General features: G+C 39.0%; 1 protein-coding gene across 4 annotated transcripts in view; it reads left to right on the top strand.

Annotated features, from left to right (window-relative positions):
• Positions 1–1029: 1029 nt before the first annotated feature.
• Positions 1030–25489, top strand: part of LOC143041838 (peroxisomal N(1)-acetyl-spermine/spermidine oxidase-like) — a 28564-nt gene continuing 4104 nt past the window's right edge. Inside the window, exons 1-11 of one of the 4 annotated variants that reach the window (XM_076213934.1) lie at positions 1030–1606; positions 7144–7260; positions 8012–8100; positions 12149–12302; positions 13289–13499; positions 14828–15052; positions 15988–16104; positions 16640–16833; positions 18499–18622; positions 22644–22753; positions 23059–24672. In XM_076213934.1, coding sequence (XP_076070049.1) covers positions 8094–8100; positions 12149–12302; positions 13289–13499; positions 14828–15052; positions 15988–16104; positions 16640–16833; positions 18499–18622; positions 22644–22753; positions 23059–23104 — 1188 coding nt within the window. In that variant the 5' untranslated portion in view covers positions 1030–1606; positions 7144–7260; positions 8012–8093 and the 3' untranslated portion in view covers positions 23105–24672. The other 3 variants (XM_076213931.1, XM_076213932.1, XM_076213933.1) reach the window with 3 other exon arrangements.

Raw genomic sequence — 25489 nt, 5'->3', positions numbered from 1 at the left:
ATCTCAGTTGTAACTTGGAAAAATATAGCTGATGCCATATCATAATCATCGACTGGTCGGCGGATTGTGTTATTCGATAGAGATATGGCGTTTCCTCCCTTATTCCTTTCCATATACCTTGCTTATCATTTCGGATGCACATGGCATAAGCAAATTCTCTGCATTGGTGTGGCGTTTCTGTTGTTCGGCAATTTTATATGCAACAAAATATGATGCTTCGACCGCAGCTTGAAGCTTTTGGGCTTGAATTCCAGATGAAAATAAGCCTGACCCTCATATTGAAGATTTGGATGGCACTTCTAGAGGTGAACTAGGAGTTTTTATGGTTTGAGGCTTTCATTTGACAACATTTTGTGACATACCACACATTGTGGTCGATCCTCTCCACATGGTAAATTCTCAAACCCATAGCGAAGAAAGGTATCAGAGCATGCGCGCTTTTTGGACATCTTATTGTTTAATCTGAAAAACACCTAAAAAGTGTAAACACTGAGAACCTATTATTTATTTTCATGGTATTCTAGATAGAATTAGAAGAGCTTATTCAGCATAGAAATGATGTAACGTCGGGTAAATACTAATTAACCACTGCACAGGGCAGTACACCTTCATACCAGCTTATGTTTATATATAATAAGCGTTTCCCAACCTGGGGTGCTGAAATCAATTATAGGAGATGCTGGGAAGTGATGCACATAAAAATCACATTGATATATGTATCATTGATTACCTAGTTGTGCATATTTCATTTTTCTCATGCTATTTTATTTTTCTAGTTTTCTTATTTCTTCTGCAAACAAGATTGTCAATTTGTTTCAATTCGAAGGAATCAGGAAAATAAATCATTTTAAGCAGTACACTTCACTTTCTTTTATCCTTCTAATATCAAGATAAGGATGCTGGACTGCTTAGTCATGACACGTGGTGCTATGGTCGAAAAAGGCTGGGGAAAAGATGGTCTGCATGGCTGATACGTGCTCGCAGAGAAACTGGCAGTGTAAAATTGAGGGTCCCAGGTGATGCGTACATCAATATTCATCAGGGTTACTGAGTGACTTGTGTCCTGAATCATAACTGTTAATTAGAATACTTTTGGGTTGCCACACACTTAGATACACATTTCTTGTTTTCCAATACTGTATGATAGATTTTAATGTTTATTGTTATTCGATTTGCTTTACAAAATAAGACTGAGTTAACATCAATTTTAATGCCAGTTACCGTAATATTTTTTTTGTTTCTGTCACCCCTCCAATACGCCCGAAATTTTTTTAAATTACCCCCCAGTTTGGGAACCCCTACCGTAAAATAAAAAGAAAGCATACACTACAATTGATAGTAAACAACTTGTACGAAACGCTTCAATACTTAAATTTTGAATATACCAATAATGATATATTCATATTTTTCTGTGTTCATTTTCCATACTAGACGGCAGTCCTAAACATGTGCTATAGTGCATTTCGTATTTACTTGTTGTACTTTGGTAGATTTGCCAAGTGCAACTACTAAGCCTACTTAAATGAAAACCATGCCCTGACGCAGAGTTGAGACATGCACGTATGTTTGTGTCTTGTGGAACGTGCGATGCCTTGATACGATTATAGTGAGTGTGAATAGATAAGTCTAATTATGGTATTGGCGAGTAATGTTAACATAGCCTTGGGAGCGGTGGGGAACATCTTTAAAAACTATATATAAATCCAAAACAACGCCATAATTGGTAACTTCCTGTTACATTATATGATTATTATTACCCACACCCGGCATAGACGAATAAAATACACGTGCTTACCAGTGGAGAACTTGGGCAAAGGAATACACAGGCACGGCTGAACCATCACTACTATTATTTTGTGTGAAATTGTGGTATCATATATAATTTATTAAAATGACGGACCCGATGTACCATGTGAAAGTGTGTATAGTTGGTGCTGGTGTCGCTGGATTAGCTGCCGGCAACAAATTAATAAAACACGGTATAAAAGATATTCTGATTGTTGAAGCTCAGGACAGGATCGGAGGACGTGTACACACAGTAGAACATGGTAAGGGAATTTTTCATTTACTTTGTTTAAATTGTTAATTGAAGTATGAAATGAAAACTATAGTAGATCCAGTTTGTTTTGTATTTAGAAGGTTAAAATTGAATTTAGGACATTCAATCTTTGGTGGAAAGTATATAAGTTAATCTATATTGCTGTGTCTTATTTGTAGCATTTTCTTCCATTTTTTTTTTCTTTCAAGTGTTTAGGGAGATTATTTGTTGTGCAAATAAATGATAACCATAACATAATGATAATCATGACATTCTTAAGCCTCTCCCCTCTCTCTCAGGTAGTGAGGAGACCAGTGAAATTAAGGGGTAGGAGTGCACAATTGAAATAGATTAATAAAACTTGACAAATATAGTGTAATTTATTTCAACCAAACCTAATCCAGATCCTAACCTAACATAACCCCTTCAATATGGTGATGCCTCTGTAGGTGTCGTGAGGAGTGAGTGGGTATATTTATATAAGGATGGCGGCATCAGTATCATGATTATATATATTTTGAAGTTATAGCTGAGTGACTTCCATATTCTGTGAACTGGCCTGATCATATTTTCTGTTGTTATTAATATTTAGAGTGAAAGAGAATGAGTAATACAGCTATAACTATATTATAAAATGCTAATCCTACCCATGAGAATTTGACTTGTATTGAAGAGGTTAACCAGACTTAGCTTAATCTAACCTTATATGCATACATTTAGTCATTTACCAATATGAAAATTAAGAAATAAAAGAATATTTATTTGTACTTTAGAATGCAGGGATGCACTATTCACAAATCCCCTGGGTAATGTAATATTGTTTGCCAAGGAAATCTCAATGAAAGAAATAAAAGATGTCTCAAAGTAGAGAATGTTTTGGGTTTTCTGAATAGATAGTCTCTTCTGTAGCATGTAGCAATTACTGTACGGGTATCCACAGGGGAGGGGCAAGACTGGCAGGTGCTCACTCCCCCAGAAATCCAGGGTGTGTTTGAAACTTTGCCAGTTGTCACATGTAATTTTGTTGAATTTTGAAGTTATAGAATGTCAGTGCATGACTGATTTTTGACTGCGAGTCTATCTTCTATATATATATATATGTTGAGTGTACATTGAGAATGCTTTCACTGAGGCTATCATTGATTATATTGGCAATGACAGTTGACTGCTTCAGTTCTTGTTCAACAATGACGGGGTGGTGTGAGTGGATAGACTCACTTTTTCTACTGTGATTAAGTCAGTATATTCCTATGCAGCCATTGTATAGTCTGTATCTTGATATAGTCTATAACATATGTAATTAAAAAAAAGATGTACATATATATATACAGGTAAACGTCGACTTACGATGGCCGCGACTTACGATTGTTCGACTTTACGATGACGACGACGACGACGACGATATGATAATTTAACCCCTTCCATACGGTGCCGCACACGTAGGCGTCATGAGGAGCAAGTGGATTCGCGACGCTGCCATATCGGCGTCTTGATTATATTTATTGTAGTCGCCCCTGTGTTTTTACATTCTCTCAAATGTGCCCTAAATCCCATTCTCTGTGGTTTTCAAAATTCGCGGGTGAAAGAGAGAATGATCGATATAAGCGGTGACTATATTTTATGATGCGAGTATTATTACGTCACGTCGTACGGCTGGCATTGGCTGCTGCCCGCGAGATTTAAGTTCCGTACTGAAAATACATATTATAGTGTTTGAATATGGTAAAAAGGATAAAAATAATTAAATAAACTACTGTACATGTTTAATAGGCTATATTCAGTATCTCTGGTGGTTAATATACAGGTAGGCTAGGTACAGTGACCACGGAACAGAGTGGGGATCGACTTACGATGAGATCGTCTTACGATGGCTCTATCGAAACCTAATGCCATCGTAAGTCGACGTTTACCTGTATATATATATATACAGTATATATATAAATATATATATATATATATTTATATATATATATATTTATATATATATGTATACATATATATATATATATATATATATTGGGTGCCCCTGAAATCAGAGTGCCTAATCTGACACTTTTGAAATATAGTGGTTCCATCTGGGAACACAATTTGCTCACCCACTCCTCCCATGCTATCAATCCATTGCCCCTGATCTCATGCAGAAGACCTACAGTCTAGGTAGTCAGCAACAACCTCCAAGGTGGTACACACATCACTCAGGGAGATATATTGTGTTGTTGTCCAGGGATTGTTAGTGTGGAGTATTGTAGTATACAGGAAAGGAGCAATGCTCATGAGGTCATGTCTCCTACTCCAATTTATCATATATAGCCTCATGAAAGGTTCTGATGTGGTTTATATCCTTAAATTCCAATTATCTATCTGTCTTTATATAATAAGGGCTTTTTCCTCCATATATGGGAGGTAGCCAAGTCAAAAGGCAAGTACCCACTCCCATCCACCACCTTTCCTCCCTCCCATCTTAGCTCCTCATGGATGACAGTTCATCCCTGTATCCCACCCATTGCCCAGGGTCAGAAGCAATGCAGCAAGACACACTACATCCACAGCAAGGTCACTTCACTTAATCTGTGCCCCCCACCCCCCTTCCTCCCAGTTCCCTCATGCAGAAAAAAGAGAAGACAGGGAGAAATCCCTTTGGGCTGTGTCAAAATAACATATATAACCACTCCTTGCCCCCTAACCCCTCCCTTCCTTGCATCATAATATCTATACACAGCCATTCTACACTCACACCTGTCTCCTGCCTTCTCCCTTTCTTGCTCAACAGACATTCCCTTCTTGCTCAACACCCCTTTCACCCCATCCATCCATCTCATCCTCAGTCATCCTCTCAAGTTCACTCCATCCACCTCTGTCTTCCACACCTATTTACTTCCAGTTATGATATTTGATTTTGTTTATTGTTCTAGCTAGGGCTATATCACCTTCTAAACTATTGTAAATATTTATGTATCTATATAGAAAATTGTGTTTCATCACATTTGTGACAACATCTTGACAGGTGTGTTTTCCCCTCTGCCTCTCTCACAATTTCATCACATTCTTTAGACACACTATATAGACATTTTTAATCCATTCTCATGACCTCTTTTACCCCTCCTATACTTAATCAAGAGATCTCTTCTGTCAATGTAGTCTGTCCCCTCTAGCAACCTGAATTCTGTAATCATACTCTTTGTCTTATCTTTCAAAGTTGGCAGACCCAGTGTGTTTAGTTTCCCAATATGGTTTATCTGTTAGGCTGGAAACCGGTTTGGTTGGTGCTCTTTGTATTCTTTCAGTCTTGCTTATACCCTTCAATCTGTGTAGGGGCCATACCACTCATGCATATTCTGGCTTTGGCCAAATCAGGGTTTCCATGAGGTTTTTCATCATCTTGTCATTCACATAGTGAAAATCCATTTTAATTATCTGCAGCAGTCTGTATGTCTCTCCCACAATCCTGCTGATATGTCTGTCAAGTTACAGAATGTCTTTTTTGTCTTTAATCAGCCTTTTGATGGGTTTTGAAGATGGACAGCTTCATTGTTCATCTTGCAGTACCATCTCATAAGAGTGCCCATCATCAGTCCCTGTTACTGATTTTAGAAAGAAAGAAGAAGAAGACAAATAAGAAGAAGAAGAAAAAATATATAATGTGTGTGTGTGTATATATATATATATATATATATATATATATATATATATTGCAGAAACCACAGGGAAAATAAAGTCTGAATACTAAACATTTTCATCTATTATGACATCCTTAGAGGATGTCGTAATAAATGAAAACATTTAGTATTCCGACTTTATTTTCCCTGTGGTTTCTGTAATATCATTTAGTCACACATTGTGATTATTTTTGCGATATGTATATATATATATATATCACACAGGAACCCACAGTCGGAGAAAGAATAAACTTCGAATAGAGAATAATCCTATATTTCGGCTATCAACTGTAGCCCTCTTCAGGAAAGTACATAAGATAGAGAACAGAGGGGACTTATAAACTGCAGTAAGAAGAGATGTGGACAGTTGACCTCACTCAGACGCGGGGCTAACTGGGGTGGCGGAGGAGGGAGGGGGTGAGGAGAGGGGAGGATGTAACGTCCGCACGAGCTTATTTATTGCTGCGCGTGAGATAATGTCAGGGGTCCACTGCCCTTTAGAAATATTAATATTAGGGCATTCCTCAATTAATGCTGATTCGACTATTTTCCTCCTGAAACCACAGTGGGACTTGAACACTAATCTGGCCTTACCCCAGTCGAAAGAATGATTCTTATTTTTAACATGAAGAAATAACCCAAGTTAGCCCCGCGTCTGAGTGAGGTCAACTGTCCACATCTCTTCTTACTGCAGTTTATAAGTCCCCTCTGTTCTCTATCTTATGTACTTTCCTGAAGAGGGCTACAGTTGATAGCCGAAATATAGGATTATTCTCTATTCGAAGTTTATTCTTTCTCCGACTGTGGGTTCCTGTGTGTTATCTACAAATGTGCTACTACATTTCTATTTAGAAATATATATATATATATATATATATATATATATATATATATATGCAAAGTAGACAACTTGGAAAAAAGAAACTAACGAAACAGAGCACTTTTGTATATTACATCTTCAGTGCAAAATGTACATAAACAGAAATACATAGTATATATATATATATATATATACATGAAGAAGGAACAAGGGCAGTTTACATAAGAGGAGAGGATATTTACCTCTTCTCTTATGAAAACTGCCCTTTTTCCTTCTTCATGTATATATAAACTATGTATTTCTGTTTAACTACGTAATTTTTGCACTGAAGATGTGATATATGAAAGTGCTCTGCTTCGTTAGTTCTTTTTTCCAAATTGTCTATTTTGCATAAGTGAACACACGTACCTGTGCTCTTATTATCATGTGTATATATATATATATATATATATATATATGTATATATATATATACATATATATATATACATACATAAATATATATATATATATATGTACATATAAGTAAAAGTAAAGATGAAAAGATAACATTCGGTAAGCCAATACAGTACTGAGTGTACTGAGTAATTACCAAACATAAGTAACCAACAACTTCTCTTGTTTTACAAGGACCACATGTGCTGGAGTTTGGTGCCCACTGGATTCATGGGGAAGATGGGAATGTTGTATATGAGATTGCAACAGAACTTGATCAAGTGGAAGATGAAGCAAGCTTACTACAAACTGGTAATAAAAGAATTTTTTTTATTTACTCTAGTCTAAGTGCAAATAACTTTCAAATTTGCCTCTTCTCGGTTTTTATATTAATTTGTCTTTATAAGAACACCTAAGTGATTTTGGGTGTAAGGAATTGACATCAAATAATCATTAAGGCTAGTTCGCTTGTAGAAAGTTTTATCCCTATGCTGTTATTATTTATTTTGTTTACCAATCTATATATCAAGGCTCCTTTCCCCTTATAAGGTAGGTAGCTAAGTTAAAGGCATGTACCCACTCCCACCCATTCCACTCTCATCCACCACCCTTATTTCCCTCTCATTTTAGCTCCTTGTATTATTATTTGAATAAATAATGTATATTGGATGGTGTGAAATTGAAGGGATGGCCGAGGATGAGATGTATGGATGGGGTGAAAGGTGCTTTGAGGAAGAGGGGAATGTCTGTTGAGCAAGAAAGGGAGAAGGCAGGAGATAGGGGTGAGCAGAAGATGGCTATGCATTTATGATATTTTGACACAACCCAAAGGGATGAGTCTTCATTTACGAGGAGCCAAGATGAGAAGGAAACAAGGGTGGTGGATGGGAGTGGAGTGGATGAGAGTGGATTGGGTGGGAGTGGGTGCATGCCTTTGACTTGGGTACCTCCTTTATAAAGAGGAAGAAGCCCTTGGTATGTATATATAACAGAATAGAATTATTATTATTATTATTATTGCTTATTTTTTTCCTTCTCTTTTTATTTTTCCTTTCTTTTGCAGAGGCTGAAAATGTAACATGGTGTTAAGACATCATGAAACTGGACCTTATATTTTTTATATAACTTCCTTTCCTTAAAGTTGAATGTTGTGTTAGTATTCCAAGTATTTTCGTGTAGGCTCTAAACCCCTTTCACTGCAGACCATGATCCCACCAGCTGAATAAATTTGCTTGGTGGGAGATGGAATAGATATTAGATTTATATAATAATTCAATCAATAAATACATTGCTCGAGTTCTCTTTTGCAGGAAATTCACAGCTTCCAGGTAAGTAAAATTGTAAAATGCAGTGAAAGGGTTTAACATGGTTTAACACTTGCTGTAGATAGGGTTTCCTGAACTGAATTAAATAATCTGGCAGTAGTCATATTGAATGCCAAAGGCCCTTTCCTATGTATGAGTTGGGTGGACCAGTCAAAGCACACACCCACACCATGCACAATTAAGATTCATTGACCTGTTCCTATAGAATAGATGCTAAAATTGTAAAACTTGGCAAAAGGGTTAATGTAGCATAACTGGTTTTAGAAGTCTTTATAGTTATTACTCTTGTTACTTGATTCCCTGTAACCTTTAGCATGGGCACAGCTAAAAAAAAAAAAAAAAAAATTATATTAACCAGAATAATCTTCAAAGGGCATCACCAGAGCAAAGAGGTTATTTGAGGTCCCCATAATCCCTTTTGCAAAGGTCTTTTTTCTTGGTTAAGTAAAATTTGTCTGCCATTAGCCAATACAAAACCTTCCTGAAGGGCTTAACCAAGATTGCCTGTTTCTCCTTTCACTTTGGATGCCTTGAGGCTATTTTATTGAACTGCTTGATCCTCTTGTTGTCTCAGTTATTTTATTCTATATGAAAGATTACATATCTTTTTATTCTGCTGGTCACTGCCAGGGTTTCATTGAGTTGCGTGTGACTAAAGAATTAAAAGTACTTCATGATGAAGATATCGTTGTCAATTATGGCTGTATTTTTACCATATGGTCTTTAGTTACTTAGATGATTGTCATCAATCTTTTCTCTATTTTGTAATTTATTCGTATGCTTGCTAAGAATATTATCTAGGTTGAGGTTAGTTATAATTTTTGAGCATAGAATTAGTAAAGGATTTAGTATAAATCCATCCTTTAATCTAACAGACATAAGGTGTGGTAACTTTGATAAATGCAACATATTTACTATGATATAATATAAAGAGTAACCAAGGATTATGAAGAATGGCTTTTGATATGCTGTGATTGTATAGTGGGGGGGATTCAGAAATTTATTTTGGATCACTGGATTTAATCTGTTGCCTCTGAAATGTGTTAATTGGGGGTCTCTTGAATTTAGGGCTGAGTGTATTTTAGATAGTATTAACACGAATTTGATGGGATGGTCCTTCACATAAAAGAATATATTATGGACCAATGATGGGTACCTGCATGTGATGGTCATGCAAGATGGACGTCAAAACTGCTCATTTTCAAAAGACTTAAACCCCTGTAGGGTATTTCACAGCAAGGGGTAGAGTTTGAAGGGGGTATGTGCAAGGAGAAAGCTGAAAGTAAATGTGAGGAGTAGAAAGGTGATCAAATGTACAGAGAGAGAAATTGGCAGTGAGTTTGGAGGAGAGAATGGAGGAAGTGAAGAGTTTGAAGTATTTAGGGTTACATGGAGGAGTTGGGGTTGAGGTAAGTTATGAAGTAAGAAAAGCAAGTAACTGGCTTGGGGGGAGAGTGAATAGTGTTATGAAAAATAGGATCTGGGAATGAATTCAAAGGGAAGACTATGAAGGGGTGATTGTGCCCACGACACTGTATAGGGCAGAAAGTAGTTTAAATGGGTTTGATATGAAGTGCTTAAGAAGTATGGTGGGGGGCTATGAGGATTGAGACATAAGTTTGGGGTGGAAAAAGTGCTGGCAGATCAATTTTATCAAATAATTCTATGATGGTTTGGGCATATGATGGTAAGAGTAAAGAAAGACTAGCAAAGACAGGGTGGAAAGCGGAGGTAGATGGAATGAACTTAAAGGGAAGACAGAGAAGTTTTGGGTGCAAGAGGAATGTCTGTTGAGCAGGGAAAGGAGCAGCAAGAGATAGGTGACAATGAAGAGTGGTTGTGAAAGGATAAGATGAAAGGGACAGCAAATAAGTGTTGGATGTGTGTGGGCTGGGTGAAGGTTGGGTGAATGCCTTGGCTGGTCACCCCCCCTTGTGAGGGAGAAAAGATCTTTTGGTATGTGTAAGTATATGGATGATTAAGATGAAAAGGACAGCAAGTAAATGTTATGTAAATGTCTTGGCTGGAAACCCTCCTTGTGAGGGAGAAAATATATACAGTGAGTCCTCCTTATATAGTAATACTTTATCCGGTAAATTCATGTATCATACATACATATACCAAGGCTTTTCCTCCTTACAAGGGAGGTAGCCAAAAAAGAAAAAGGCTACCTCCCTTGTAAAGGATATATGTATGTATGTGAATTTACTGGATAAAGAATTACTGTATAAGGAGGACTCACTGTATTGATATATGCACTTACATGGGAAGGGTTGCAGCTATATGGTATTGGGGGAAAGTTAGAGGCAGTGGTTTTTTTTTTTTTTTTTTTTTTTTTTTTTTGTAGAGTTTGTGTTAGGATTGGGTATGGTGAGAGTGAGTGGTGTGAGGGGAAGGCGAGGCTGTTTTATGTCGCCATGGCTGTTTAATGTGTACATGGATGGTGTGGTTTGGTAGGAAAATGAGAGGTTGATGGGTAGGGAGTTGGAGATGATTAGAGAGAGTGGAGGAAAATGAAAGGTGAGCCAGTTGTTTGCTGATGACACTACACTTGTGGTGAGGTCAGAGGAGGGGCAAAGGCAATAACAGTGTTTGAGAAGTTGTGTGATAGGACATTGAAAGTACATACATATACAATTTTTTTTTTTTTTTTACCTCTTACAAGGGAGTTAGCCTAAGTTAAAGGCATAAATCCACTCCCACCCATTTCATCTCCATGTACTTCATTCCCATTCACCACCCCTCCGTCCCTCTTTTCTTGGCTCCTCCTGGGTGATGGGTCATCCCTACATCTCACCCACTGCCCTAAGTCAGAAGTAATACAGCAAGACACAGCACATTCGCAGCAAGGCTGCCTCATTTAATCGGTGACCCCCCCCCACCCTGTCCCCTCATACAAAAAAAGAGAAGACTGAGAAATATCATTCACATGCTCCCTCACTACCACATCCCCCACCCACCCCTTTCCATGCATCGTAGCATCATCCATACACATCCATTCTCCATTTACCCCTATCTTCTGTCTTCTCCCTTCGTTCCCCAACAAACATTCCCCTCTTTCCCAGTGCTCCTTTTACCCCATCCATCCATCTCATCCTTGGATGCTCCCTCATGTTCACTCCCTCCACCACTGCCTTCCACATATCTTTTACTAATCTTTCTTCATTCATTCTTTCCATGTGTCCAAACCATCTCAATATTCTATCATCACCCCTATCTCCCAGCTCCCTTTTCACTCTTTGCTTCTTATTCTATCCAGCCTAGTAACATTGAAAGTAAATGTGGGTAAAAGTATGGTGATGAGATGTACAAGGGTGGTAGTAAGTTGTAGGTAAATTTTAGAGGAAAGAGGTTAGAGAAAAAGCATAATTTAAAGTATTGAAGATCACTTGTCGCAGGAAATGGAGGAGTAGGGGTGGAGGTAAGTTTTAGATTGAGGGAAGCTAGTCAATGTCTTGAGGTAATGAAAAGTTTAATGAGAAATAGGTATCTAGGAATGGATGCAAAGATGCCCCTAGTATGCAGATATATATGAATCTACCTATTGATTGATGTATATTGTGGTCATTCAAATAATTAATTAGTTGATTAATTCTCTGTATTACTATGTACATGTACATTCATATTCCAAAAGTCCTTTTCTCCCTTATAGATAATTCAGAGAAAACTCGTAAAACTTGACACCCAACAAAAGGGTGAAATGCATCATGTTATATGTTCCCCAAATAAGGGGTAAAGACTTTTAGTGTGTATACAGTAAATCAACACATTACCTTCAGTCTCTCTTGTAGAAGACCTGTGTACACACATTTTTATGTATAAATTTGTTCATAACCATGTTGAACATCTTTCATGAAACATTTGTATGCTTGCAGGTGTTGGACATACAACTTTTGTTAAGCCAAATGGTGACTTGATTGATCGATCCGATGTGGATAAATTTGAAATTGTCATGGCCAGACTTAATGAGCAGAGTGAGGAGTATTTGAAATCATCTCATCAGTCTGTTGGGGATTACTTTCATACAGAGTAAGACTAGCTATTTGTCATGTGTTGTCTTATTCTAGTTTATACCAGATGCTGTTCAGTTTTGTGGTACTCTTTCAGTAGGAAAAGACTTATTAACCCTTTTTTATTTATTTATTTATTTTTTTTACTTTATTTTTTTTTTATTATTATTATTTTTTTTTTAAACCTTGATGAACCCCATTGATATTGGTCAGGATTGTTTAGGCCTATATATTTATGGTTAATTTGGTACAGCTTGGCATGTGGGAGTGAGTGTACTGTCTTGTAATCAGATGTGTGTATTTACCTGGTAAAGACCACAGGTCTTCTACAAGAGAGACCAGGGGTGATGGATTGATTGATTTACCTGGTGCCTAATTTAAGTATATAGGGAAGGAGCAGCACTTTTGGGGTCACATGTCTTACATCATTTATTATAAATACACATGCATATACCAAAAGGCTGTCTCCCCCATATAAGGAGGGTGGCTAAATCACAGCATACACCTACTTTACACCCATCCCACAGCCATTCAAAAACTCCTCACCCTGATTATTACAAACTACCCAAGTTTAAATAGAGAACTAAAATCTTTAAGAAAAAATCTCAATATATGAACAAAGTTTGCTTAAAAAGAGTAGATTCTGGTAGATAGCTGTTCAATCATTATTTACTTAGCCTTTCTTTTAAAAAAAAATTGAAGAAAACTTGTCTTTGTAAGGTAGCCATGAAGGATGTAGTGATGTGCTTCATCTAATGTAAGACTTGGCAAATTAGAACACACTGCATCAGGGGTTGGTAGATTGATTACAAATTCTGTAGTTAGCAAACTTCTCCTTACACCAAGCTTGGCTGTGGCTGAATTAGTTTTTTATGTTGAGGTTGTACTGATGTATATTGTATTTATCCTTATATTGAGACATCCTTTACTAGTATGATTGGAAGTGTTTTATATGTCTGATGTTCTACCTTATTTTAAAAGTTGATATGCTGAATTCATCATTAGGTTTGAGAAAGTAAACGAATGGGGCCTACTTGGGAAGGAACTGCTAGAATGGTATGGAAGATTTCAAAACTGCATTGATGGAAGTGACACATGGTTTCAGACTGCTGGGAGATCCCACTTGGAGTATAAAGAGTGTGAAGGAAACCCAGTAGTCAACTGGAAAAGTGGTTATAAGAACTTTTTGCAACACCTGGATGTAAGTATGTATATGGTTAGTAAATTGAAATTTTTGCTTAGTGATTACATACAACAATATGCTATTTATATAGTCAACTCTTAACATATGTAGAATTCACTTGTGGATTATAGGTAAGGCCATTAAATTGCTAAAATTAAATCTGAAACACTCGGCTATGGCTGTAATAATTACTCATCTTGGCAGCAGATAAGAGAGTGTTAAAGGAATGTAGTGGAGAGAAAGGGTAAGATAAATCCCTTAAGTATGACTGTATTTACCTAATTGTATTTACTTATTTGTATTTTACTAGAAAGGAGCAACACTTGTGGGCTCCTGTCTCATACTCTCCAATCTATCATCTATCTATATATCAAGGGGTTCCTCCTCCTTGTAAGGGAGGTAGCCAGTCAAGGCATGCAGCCACCCCCACCACATCCATCACTCATTTGTCCTCTTATCTTAGCTGCGTATGGATGAAGAGTCATCCCTGTTTCTAGCCCACTGCTCAGGTCAGAAGCAATGGAGCAAGACACAGCACATCCACAGCAGGGCCAGCTGCTGCTGATATGCTGTGCCTTACTGCATTGCTTCTAAGCTGGGCAATGGGTGGGAGATATGGATGACCCTTCGTCTGTGCATGTTTGTCCTACCAGAGGTCAATTTATTATATGTGGCATCATGCAAGAAAGAGTGAAGATTGGACGTGAGTGGGGAGCAGGGAGAGATGAGAGGTCAAATGTACTCACCTGTCATGCAAAATAAGCTCCACTTGTGTTACTGTCACCACATCTTTTTAATATTGATCTTGTTTTCATAGATAAAATGTTTAAAAGAATGCACATTGTGTGTTTTCTTCAGTCATACACCCTGTATATATAAATAGTGTTCAAGAGTGTTTTTTAGGGAGGAGCAGTTATTCGCGTCATTTAATCATTCGCAGGTGTCTTTGTCCCTTAATTCCCATAAATGTAAATGTTAAGGGTTGACTGTATACCAAAAGGTCTCTTCTTATTTTTAAGTCATCCCACACCCATCCATCACCAATTTGTTTTCTTTTTTATCTTAGCTCCTTGTGGATGAAAGACCATCTCTGCCCACTGCCTGGGTCAGAAGCAGTGCAGCAAGACACAACATATCTATAGCAAGGCCCAATAACCAAAGTTGGTTTACTTCCCACTGCTTCATTACATGGCGACCCTCACTCTATGTGAACAATTCGCAATGTGGCTTATGGTGGATGCAACCTTGAATTAACCCCTTTTCTTTCATATTGAAATTATTGATAGGTCTTACAAGCTTTATTTTGCAGTGAACAAGAAGGGTTATTGAGCTTGTGTTACATTTTTTTTTTTCTCCTCCAGGAAGGCCTTCCATCCGGCTGCAAATGGCTTAATTGCCCAGTGTCTAGTGTGGAATGGAACCACAAGTCTTCTTTGGGGAAAAGTTATTGCATTGTCAAGTTGGAATCAGGTCAAGAGGTGAGGGCAAATTATGTGATCTATACACCATCGCTTGCTGTCCTTAAGAAAACTGCCCATAAGACCTTCAGCCCACCTCTACCAGCAGACAAAGTAGCATCAATTGCGGTAAGCACCTTGTCTTGCGAGTCTTCATTTCTTTAGCTTGTACTAAAAATTTTCCTTTGATTAATCCCTCCTTTACCATGTGTCACTTTTATTTTTGGTGACTGGCAGTATCAAGTAAAGAAAAAGTGGGTAGTTTTAAATATTTAGGGTTGCATGTGTCAGGAAATGGAAGTAGAGGTAAAATGTAGATTGGGAGAAGAAAGTGTCTTGGGGGATTGAAAAATGTCATGAGAAGTAGGCATCTGGGAATGGATGCAAAAAGAAGATTACATGAAGGGGTGATTGCGCCTATGACGCTGTATGGGCCAGAGTCTTGCAATGTAAGAGAGGCAGAAAGGAGAAGTTTAAATGTGTTTGAGATGAAATGCCTGAGAAGTATGGTTGGAGTTTAAAGTTTGAATGGAGTGAGAAATGTGAAGGTGTGAAGGAAAGTGAGGGTGGGCAGGGAGCTAGCAGTTACAGCTGATGAAAGCATATTGGGATGGTTTGGACACATTGAAAGAACAAGTGAAAAAAATATTAGCAAAAGAGCCATGGATAACAGAGGTGGATGGAGGGAACTTGAGGAGACAACCAAGGATGAGATGGATGTATGGGGTGAAAGGGGCTTTGAGCGAGAAGGGAATGTCTTGAGGAAGGAAGGGAGAAGGCATGGGATAAGGGGAAGAAGCCCTTTGTATTTAGACAGATAGACATGGCATAGTCTCAGTAGGAAAGGGATTAAGATGAGATGTGGTTTTTTTACCCAGTTTACTTTGGTTACCTCCCTTGTAAGGGGAAAAAGCCCTTGGTATATGTAAGCATGTATGTGTGGTGCAAAATATGTATGGCTTCTCTATATACAGGTCTCCTCTAAATGAATTTACTTTAGAATATATGTTGATATTTACATAAGGTTAGATATAGGTAAATTATCTTATGTCTTTGTTGTCAAGGGCCTTGGAATTGGTGTGGTGGATAAGATCTTCTTAGGGTTTCCCTATGCCTGGTGGGAAGAGGGCTGTGAGGGCTTCAGCTTCCTAAACCCTCTGGACAAGCAAGTGGAAGAAAGTGTAAGTTGACTCTTTTTATGTATCTATTAGTTATTATTCCTTTAAGGAATGGAGATTGTTACCAGCTGAATAAAATCATTTGACATTTTCCAAAATAAAATTCAACATTGTCATGACACTCCTCATATGTTTCCAAGGTAAATTTGTGTTTTTGGTTGCAATTTTGTAGTTGTTGTGCTAGGTTTTGTGATATTTTTTTGGTCATCTGCATGTGTGAAAGCTCCGTGTTTCACTCTGGATTTAGGTCAGGGAGGTCATGCGTGAATAGATCATGTAAGCCTCGTGGGAGGAAATTGAATCTTTTCAACTTGATTGCAATTTCACTTACCTTCATGGAAGAGTTGCATCCATCTTGAAGCCTACCTTTTTCTAATTCAACCCAAACACAATGTTGATCAAATTGCTCGATGAAATTACTCACCCTTGTTAGTTGGAAACTTTCAAAATTTGCCATCATTAATGTATAAATCCCTACTTATTTTACTGATTGATGAATGAATATAGCTATCATTATTGATTTATTTCGTACTTGCAGGAGTGGGAGAATGGTTTACTTGGGTTCTATGAGTGCTTCAAACAACCATTGGTCCTCTGTGGTTGGATCACAGGTCCAGCTGCCCGAGCCATGGAACAGTGCAGTCGAGAAGAAGTGGGGCAGCGTTGCTTGGCATATCTTCGTAAACGCCTTGGAGCCCATTACAAGATTCCAGATCTTGTCTGGTGTGACAGGTATACTAAGCACCAAGACAGTTGTTGGTGTTGTTGGTTACTTTGCATTGTCAGTAAGTTGTGACACTGGAATTACAGAGGAAGTTGATTGTCTTCGCAGTTGTGGTTTGCTAGTTTAGGTGCTCCCAAAGTTTGAGTATTTGTGTTTCTTGGTGTAGGTGAGTTGGTGTAATTCATGTATAGCCTGTGATGGTGTGTAGTGCATGAGTTTGTATTGTCTGTAGAGTAAAAAGAACATGGAAAGCAGAGGTGAATGCAGAGAACTTGAGGGGAGGACCAAGCAGAGGTGAATGGAGAGAACTTGAGGGGAGGACCAAGAATAAGGTAGATAGGGTGAAAGGGGCCATGGATAAAAGAGAAATATCTGTCAGGCAAAAGTCCAAAGAACGGAAGTGATTGGAAAATGGTTGCAAATGAGAGGAAGTTGTGTGTCTTGAAGGAATGTTGATGTCTACTGTATATATATCTTCATTGGGGGGGGTTGCCATATAATGAAGCTGTGAAGGTGCTGTGTCTTGCTGCATTACCTCTGAAACAAGCATTGTGGTGGGTGATGGGGATGATCCTTCATCCAGTGAGGCTAAAATGGGATTTACACTCAAGTTTGTTTATAGGTAGGTGTAGGATGGATGGGGGAAGAGTATATGTTTTGAATTTGTCACTCCCCTAATTTACTTGTGATATTCTATTGGGCTTGTGAAGCATTCTAAATTTCTTTAACCACTGCCACCGCTTCTCTTTTTTAAATATTTTCATCAGTTCTGAAATACAGTGTGCTGCAGAAATCTGTACCTCCAAACAGTTTCCTGTTATCTTGAATAGCATTGCTAAAGTACAGTGAGCTAGAGGTCCATCGATCCTCTTATTATTTCTGTGTTACTGTAGATAGCATTAAAGTGTGATCATGTCCTGAAATGCAGTTGCCTCTTACAGTCCTGTGGATGGCTAAAACAGTCACTCACCATCAGTATAATTCATTAATTGGCAGGAGTGCACTGTGATATATGCTTCTTCAGTTTGAGAATCTGTAAATTTCATTCGTGAGATCTATGTCGCACCCGTCTTTGGAAGGGGGAATGTGTTACATTACATAGTTGTAGACCTAAGTGGTGGGAGAGAAAAGGGATGACCATTCATACATGAATCTATCTATCTACTGTGTATACCAAGAGCTTTTTACCCTGTATAAGGGAGGTAACCAAGTCAAAGACACGTACCTACTCCTACCCATTCCACTCTCATCCACTGCCCTTCCCCCCTCTCATTTTGGCTCCTCATGGATGATAGGTCATTCCTATATCCTGTCCACTGCCCTGAGCCAGAAGCAATGTATCAAGACACAGTACATCCACAGCAAGGCCGCTTCACTTAGTCAGTGCCCCCCCCCCAAACACTCCATCCCCGCATGACATCCTATTCATACCTGGGGGGGCCAAAAGAGTGGAGTGATAAATAGATTTTGGATGGGGTAGGGTAGAGATATACTTTGACTTCACCACCCTCTTTATAAGGGTGAAAAATCCTTTTGATATGCATAGAAGAGTTTAACAAAGGAAATGGACAAGCACTAATCACTGATTATTTTTTTATATGTTCATGGTTTTCCATGCGTTTCATGCATTCTGATTCTGCTTGAAGTGTAAAGGTATTCTTTCTCCCCTAAAGGACGGCATGGCATAGTAACGTCTATGTTCAAGGTTCATACAGCTTCATAAGTATGAAGGCGGCTGAAATGGGGGCATCAGCATTGGATTTGCAGGCTCCCTTAATGGATGACCAGGGTGATCCGGTGAGTTTGACTCTCAGTTGATGTTTTGATTTGGTTAAGGTGTGAACTCGGATTTCTTGACTTCTTATGTACTGCAAGGGAGTGGGTAGGGGGTTGGGGGGTTAGGGAGTGGTCATGCATGAATAATATTTTGATGTAGGCTAAAAAGATTTCTCCCTGTCTTCTCTTTTTTCTGCATGAGGGGACTGAGAGGGTGGGGGTTAGCTAATTAAGTGAAGTGACCTTGCTGTCGATGTGCTGTGTCATGTTGCATTGCTTCTAACCCAAGACAGTGGGCGGGATACAAGGATGATCCTTTGTCCATGATAAGCTAAGATGAGAGGGAGGAAAGGGTGCTGGATGGGAGTGGAATGGATGGGAGTGGAATGGGTGGGAGTGGCCTTATGACTTACCTACCTCCCTTTTAAGGGGTAAAAAGCCATTGTACATACATACATATACCAAGGCTTTTTCCCCCTTCCAAGGGAGGTAGCCACAAAGGGAAAGGCATAAAAACACTCCCACCCATTTCATCCCTAAATACACTCCACACCCCTCCCACCCTTCCTCTCATCTGAGCACCTCCTGGATGACGGGTCATCCCTGAACCCTGCCCACCGCCCTGGGTCAGAAGCAGTGTCGCAAGACACAGTACATCCACAGCAAGGCCGCTTCATTTTAAATCGGCGACCCCCCCTCTCCGTCCCCCTTTGCATATAAGGAGAGGACGGGGAGAAATCCCTTCGGGCTGCGTCAAAATTTACTCACACATACTACCCCACCCCCCCGCCCATTCCTCCTCATGCAGTCACAACATCATCCATATACAACCATTCTCCACTCACCTCTGTCTTCCGTCCTCTCCCTTCCTTCCTCAACAGACATTCCCCTCTTCCCCAAAGCCCCCTTCACCCCATCCATCCACCTCATCCTAGGACGTCCCCTCATGTTCACTCCCTCCACATCTGCCTTCCATACCTCTTTTACTAGTCTTTCTTCACTCATTCTTTCCATGTGTCCAAACCATCCTAATATTCTTTCATCAACCCTCTCTCCCAAATCCTTTTTCACCCCTGTTCTCCTCCTCACCTCCTCATTTCTCACTCTATCTAGCCTAGTAACCCCCACCATACTTCTCAGACACCTCATCTCAAACACATTCAAACTCCTTCTCTCTTCTTCTCTTATGTTCCACGTTTCTGCCCCATACAGTGCTGTTGGCACAATCACTCCTTCATACAGTCTCCTCTTCGCATCCATTCCCAAATGTCTATTTCTCATTACACTCTTTAAACCACCAAGGCATTTACTCGCTTCTCTCAATCTACATTCTACCTCCACCTTCACTCCACCTTTTCCTGCTACACTTGCACCCAAGTATCTAAAACTATCCACTTCCTCCAGTCGCTCTCCCTTAATGTTCACTTCCAGTCTACTGCCACTTTCACCCCTTGTACATCTCATCACCTTACTTTTACCCACATTTATCTTTAGCTTTCTTCTATCACATACTCTCCCAAACTCTGCCACCAGCTTCCTCAATCCCTCCTCTGACCCTGCCACAAGCGCAGTGTCGTCCGCAAACAACAGCTGGCTCACCTCCCACTTTTCTCCATTTTCTTTAACCATCTCCAATCCCTGACTCACTACCCTAGCATTCACCTCTCGCACCACCCCATCCATGTATAAGTTGAACAGCCAGGGCGACATAACGCATCCTTGACGAAGTCCCACCTTTACTTCAAACCACTCACTCTCTCCATTTCCAATCCTAACACATGCTCTACTACTCACATAAAAACTCTTGACAGCTCCCAAAAGCTTTCCTCCTATCCCATAAATCTGCATAACCTCCCACAGTGCCTTTCTGTCTACCCTATCATAAGCCTTTTCCAGATCCATAAAAGCCCAAAAAACATCCTTCCCCTTTCCTATAGCTTTCTCACATATCTGTCTTACCACAAAGATCTGATCTACACAACCTCTACCCGTCCTAAATCCACACTGTTCCTCACCAATTACTCCTTCTGTTCCTCTCCTAATCCTCTCAATTAAGATTCTCCCATAAGCCTTCCCTACTACACTCAACAGGCTAATCCCTCTGAAATTACTACATTCACACTTGTCCCCTTTTCCCTTGTAAAGAGGAACTATACAGGCACTACTCCAGTCCTCCGGTACTCTACCCTCTCTCCAGCAAACATTAAATAATCTCACCAACCAGTCCACCATCACTGAACCTCCCTTTTTCAGACATTCTGCATGACATCCATCCAGACCAGGTGCCTTACCTGCTTTCATTGTACATTGTACATTGTACATTGTTATTGTACATTGTACATTGTACATTGTACATAGATAAATTAACTTATATCCAAGTGGTGGTGGGAAAGGGAGCAGAAATGGAGGTAGAATGTAGATTGAGAGAAGCAAGTAAATGCTTTGGGGGATTAAAAACTGCAATAAGAAGTAGTCATTTGGGAATGGATGCTAAGAGGAGATTGTATGAAGGAGTGATTGTAGTGGCATCATTGTATGGGGCAGAAACATGGAACACAAGAGAGGAAGAGTTTTAATGTATTTGAGATGAAATGCCTGAGAAGTATGGTAGGGGTTACTAGGCTGGAGTGAGAAATGAGGAGGTGAGGAGGAGAGTGGGGGTGGAAAGGGAGTTGGGAGATAGGGTTGATGAAAGAGTATTGGGGTAGTTTGGACACATGGAAAGAATGAGTGAATGTTGACTCTCTAACCCCTTTTGACACTTGTTGCCTCATTGTTTTCTCTCTGTTGCTCACTGTCGACTCTCTGTTTCCTCTCTTACCACTGTTAGTCCTGTCAACACTATAGCCACTGTAATTACCCTTGTGGTCCTCACTTATGGATATGGCAACTCACTTTTTTTTAGTTATAATCTGTCCAGGAGAATGAAAATGTTGAATTTTTCTTCCATTAATTCTTATATAGTGTGCTTATATAGTGTGCAGTGACATAGTGATTTTTTTAGTCCAATGATCTTTATGTTTTAAGATCTTCCCCAACGGGCATGATCTTACAATTGTAAACCAATTTAATTTTCTCCTCCCCCCCTTTCACCACTCAGATTTATTACAAGTCTATATGGCATTTTTGTTTACTTAGAATAATCTCAAGTCTTTGCATAATTTTCACTTAGGTTACAAAGGAATGTCATGTCAGTAATACATTCAAGCTCCTGGCTATTGTTGATAAACAAGACGGAAAGGCTGACTCAGGCAGCTTGCTCACCTATGTTGTTTCATAAACACCCAACCCATAAAATGTAACACCCGTCTTCTACCCCTCTTTCTACCCTCTTTTCTACCAGTCTTTTACAGTGAAGAAAGATTAGTAAAAGGTGTGGAAGGCAGAGGTGGGGGGAGCGAACATGAGGGGGCGACCAAGGATGAGATGGATGGATGGGGTAAAAGGGGCATTGGGAAAGAGGGGGATGTCTGTTGAGGAAGGGAGAAGGCAGAAGATAAGGGTGAGTGGAGAATGGTTGTGTATGGGTGATACTGTGATGCATGGAAAGGGGTGTGGAGGGGGATGAGGGAATATATGTGAAAGATATTTTGAAGCCGCCTGAAGGGATTTCTCCCAGTCTTCTCTTTTTCTGCATGAGGGAATGGAGAGGGGGGGTTGCCAATTAAATGAAGTGGCCTTGATGTGGATGTGTTGTGTCTTGCTGCATTACTTCTAAACCAAGGCAGTGGGTGAGATGCAGGGATGATCCATCATCCAGGAGGAGCCAAGAAGAGAGTGAGGGAGAGTTGGTGAATGGGAGTGGAATATTTGGGGATGTAATGGATAGGAGTGGATTTATGCCTTTGACTTTGGCTACCTCCCATGTAAGGGGGGAAAAGCATATGGTGTATATATATATGTATATTTTTCTTACATTAAGAAAGCATGCTTTGACAAAGCCACTCCCTTTACAAGGAGGAAAAGGCTATTGGTATGTACATTATTTTTAGGCCCAATGTTTGATGAACTCTTGTCATAATGCAGGCTCTCTCCCACACAGGTTGTTTGCTTTGCAGGAGAAGCAACACACTCTAGTTATTTCTCCACTGTCCATGGTGCAGTGGAGAGTGGTTGGCGTGAGGCAGACCGCATCATGACAGCCATTCTAAGGTCAGAAAAGAGTAAATTGTAATATATATTGCATTGATGTTATGCCAAAGGAAGATAATGCCATTGTGAATTGGATTTGTAGAGGATTTTTTATATTAGTATGTAGAAATTATATTCCAGTGATGGGTACCTGCATATGGTGGTGCTGCAAAATGGGTAGTAAGGCAGTCCATTTTCAAAAGCTGTCAATTCCCTCATCTCTATGAGATACAGCCCTGACAGGCTGACACTTAGTCTCTGGACTAGACTCAAGATTTCTCTCTTTATCATCATCAGCTGTATTTTTTATGCTTTTTCACACACAGAGAGCTGACAACTGGCAACTGCTCCCCTTCTACTACTTTCAGCTGATGACATAGAAATAGAACCACACCTGTACAACACAGAACCAGTAAGCACAATATCATTAGCAAATGACAACTGGCACACATCCCACTTCCCTCCACTCTCACTAACCATCACCAGTACCCTTTCATAGACCTCCAATATCACACCCCATCCATGTATACATTGAACAACATTGGTGACATTACATGACCACTCACTCTCACCATTTCCAACCCTAACACAAGCTCTACTACTCACATAAAACTTGACTGACTTTTCCCGTATGACATATGTCAGCAATAATGACAGTGCCTTCCTGTTTACCCTCTTCTAAACCTCCAGATCCATGAAAGTTAAAAAAAAAATCTTTCTTGCCAAAAACTTTACTACAAAAATTTGATCCATGTATCCTATACCTTTTCTAAACCCACAATGTTTTAACCTAATTAATCTATTCCTTTCCTAATCTTCTTAATTAACACCCTCTCATATGCTTTTCCAACTAAAACTACTATATTCATATTTGTCCCCTTAAATTTCCTGCTTCAAAAAGATTTCACCAAGGAGGATGCCTTTGCCCTTTCTGAGAGGGGATGTTTGTAATGTTAAAATGAACCAAACAGTCATAATGAAGATGATAGGTAGACGGGAATTATATATGTTATAATATTTTTTATGAAGTTATGGTTATGATATCATAAACAAAGGTGTAAATTAGTCATTTATTTGATTTTTTTTTAGATGAGCTACTGTATGGCTAGTTACATAAATTTACAGTTTTAGGGATAATTAATTTATTGGTACCCAGGGCAGTGGACAAGGTGCAGGGATGACCCGTCATTCAGGAGGTGCTAAGATAAGAGGGAGGGTGGAGGGGTGTGGAGTGTATTCAGGGGTGGAATGGGTGGGATTGATTTTGTGCCTTTTTCTTTTTGGCTACCCCCCTTGTAAGGGGGAAAAAGCCTTGGTATATGTATGTACCTTAATATAAACTTAAAACAAGCTTTATAAAGATGCACATTGTACAGTATTCTATTATTGTATGAGTGACATAGATGGAGAAAAATTTATAGACTAATGTAATGATGTACTCCATGGGATTGGGACACCAGTGATGAATCAACAGTATTACTAGGAAAGTGAGATGCAATCTTCATCTGGTTTCAACAGGAAGTAAAGTATGTTGTGAATGAAAGGGATAAGAACTTTCTTATCAACAAGTTACCTTCCTTTGAACAATGGCTAATGGTATTAAAAAAAAAAAAAAGTAATCATTGCAATGATGCTCAGGAACAATCCTCAAAATTTTATTGTGAAAAAGGTTTTGATACCAAGTATTTTTGTTTAATGCTAAATTTGTTTTAAATTGAATATGAAAGTTTTACTCTTATTGTAAATATTCAGATATATGTATATATGATTTTTATCGGTATGTAGAGAAAAAACTCACATTAAGAAAATTTGTGTTTTGGTTATGTTAATCTGGTATATTATGTACCAGTGTAATTCATCTTTTAATTTGCAACATTTGAATTTATCCAAATATTCAAAATGTATTTTTTATTTACTAATAAACAGAATGTAATGTACAATGTTTTACTTTTACAGAAATCCATATACACAAGATTGCATACTATTTTAGAAATATTTTTTGTGTTTTTGAGATATAGAGGCCACTTTGCTTTTCATTGTCAATTTATGGGAAGACAAGGGGAGAGAAGGATTGACAGTGGTACTTTCATCAAATGGTCATGCAAGAAGGATGTCACAGAGAGTCATATTACTGCACATCTTCAAACCCCATCAACTTCCTCACTTCTATTCAGGGGTGCAACCCCAAGGAACTGACACTAAATCTTTGGACTGGAATCCAAGGTCTCATTTTAATAACTTTGCCTATATTTCCTATACCTTTAACCACTTTGGTACGATCATACCCACGTAGATGTCATGAGGTGCGAGTGGGTACTTGCAGCGAAGGTCGAAGGGATGGCGGTTCAAATCCTGCCACCAGTGAAGTTGAACCAAGGGCATGGTTCATTAAATTCCACGCTACAAAGTCCTCTGAAAGGGGCACTGTCCTAGCCTCCCATTAGGGGTGTGGGGGGGGAGTATGTGACATTAAACTATATCATCATCAGTTGTACATGAGTTACCCCTGGATTCTGTGAACTAGTTTGACCATGTTTTCTGTGTTTATTATTGGCTACCCCCCGTGTAAGGGGGAAGAAGACTTTGGTATATGTATGTATGTATTATTACTCAGAGTAAAAGAGAACGAGTAATACAGCAGTGACTTTGTTTTATAATGCGAGTAATATGATGCAGCATACATATGGCAGCCAATGCTGCATGCGAGAATTTGACTTATACTGAAATGGTTAAATACAAAGAGAGGTGACCTGTGAT

The sequence above is a fragment of the Oratosquilla oratoria genome, chromosome 32 (assembly GCF_046742065.1).
Source record: "Oratosquilla oratoria isolate Oo_2021 chromosome 32, ASM4674206v1, whole genome shotgun sequence".
Taxonomy (NCBI): Eukaryota; Metazoa; Arthropoda; class Malacostraca; order Stomatopoda; family Squillidae; genus Oratosquilla; species Oratosquilla oratoria.
This window is presented reverse-complemented; position numbering and strand designations above follow the sequence as displayed.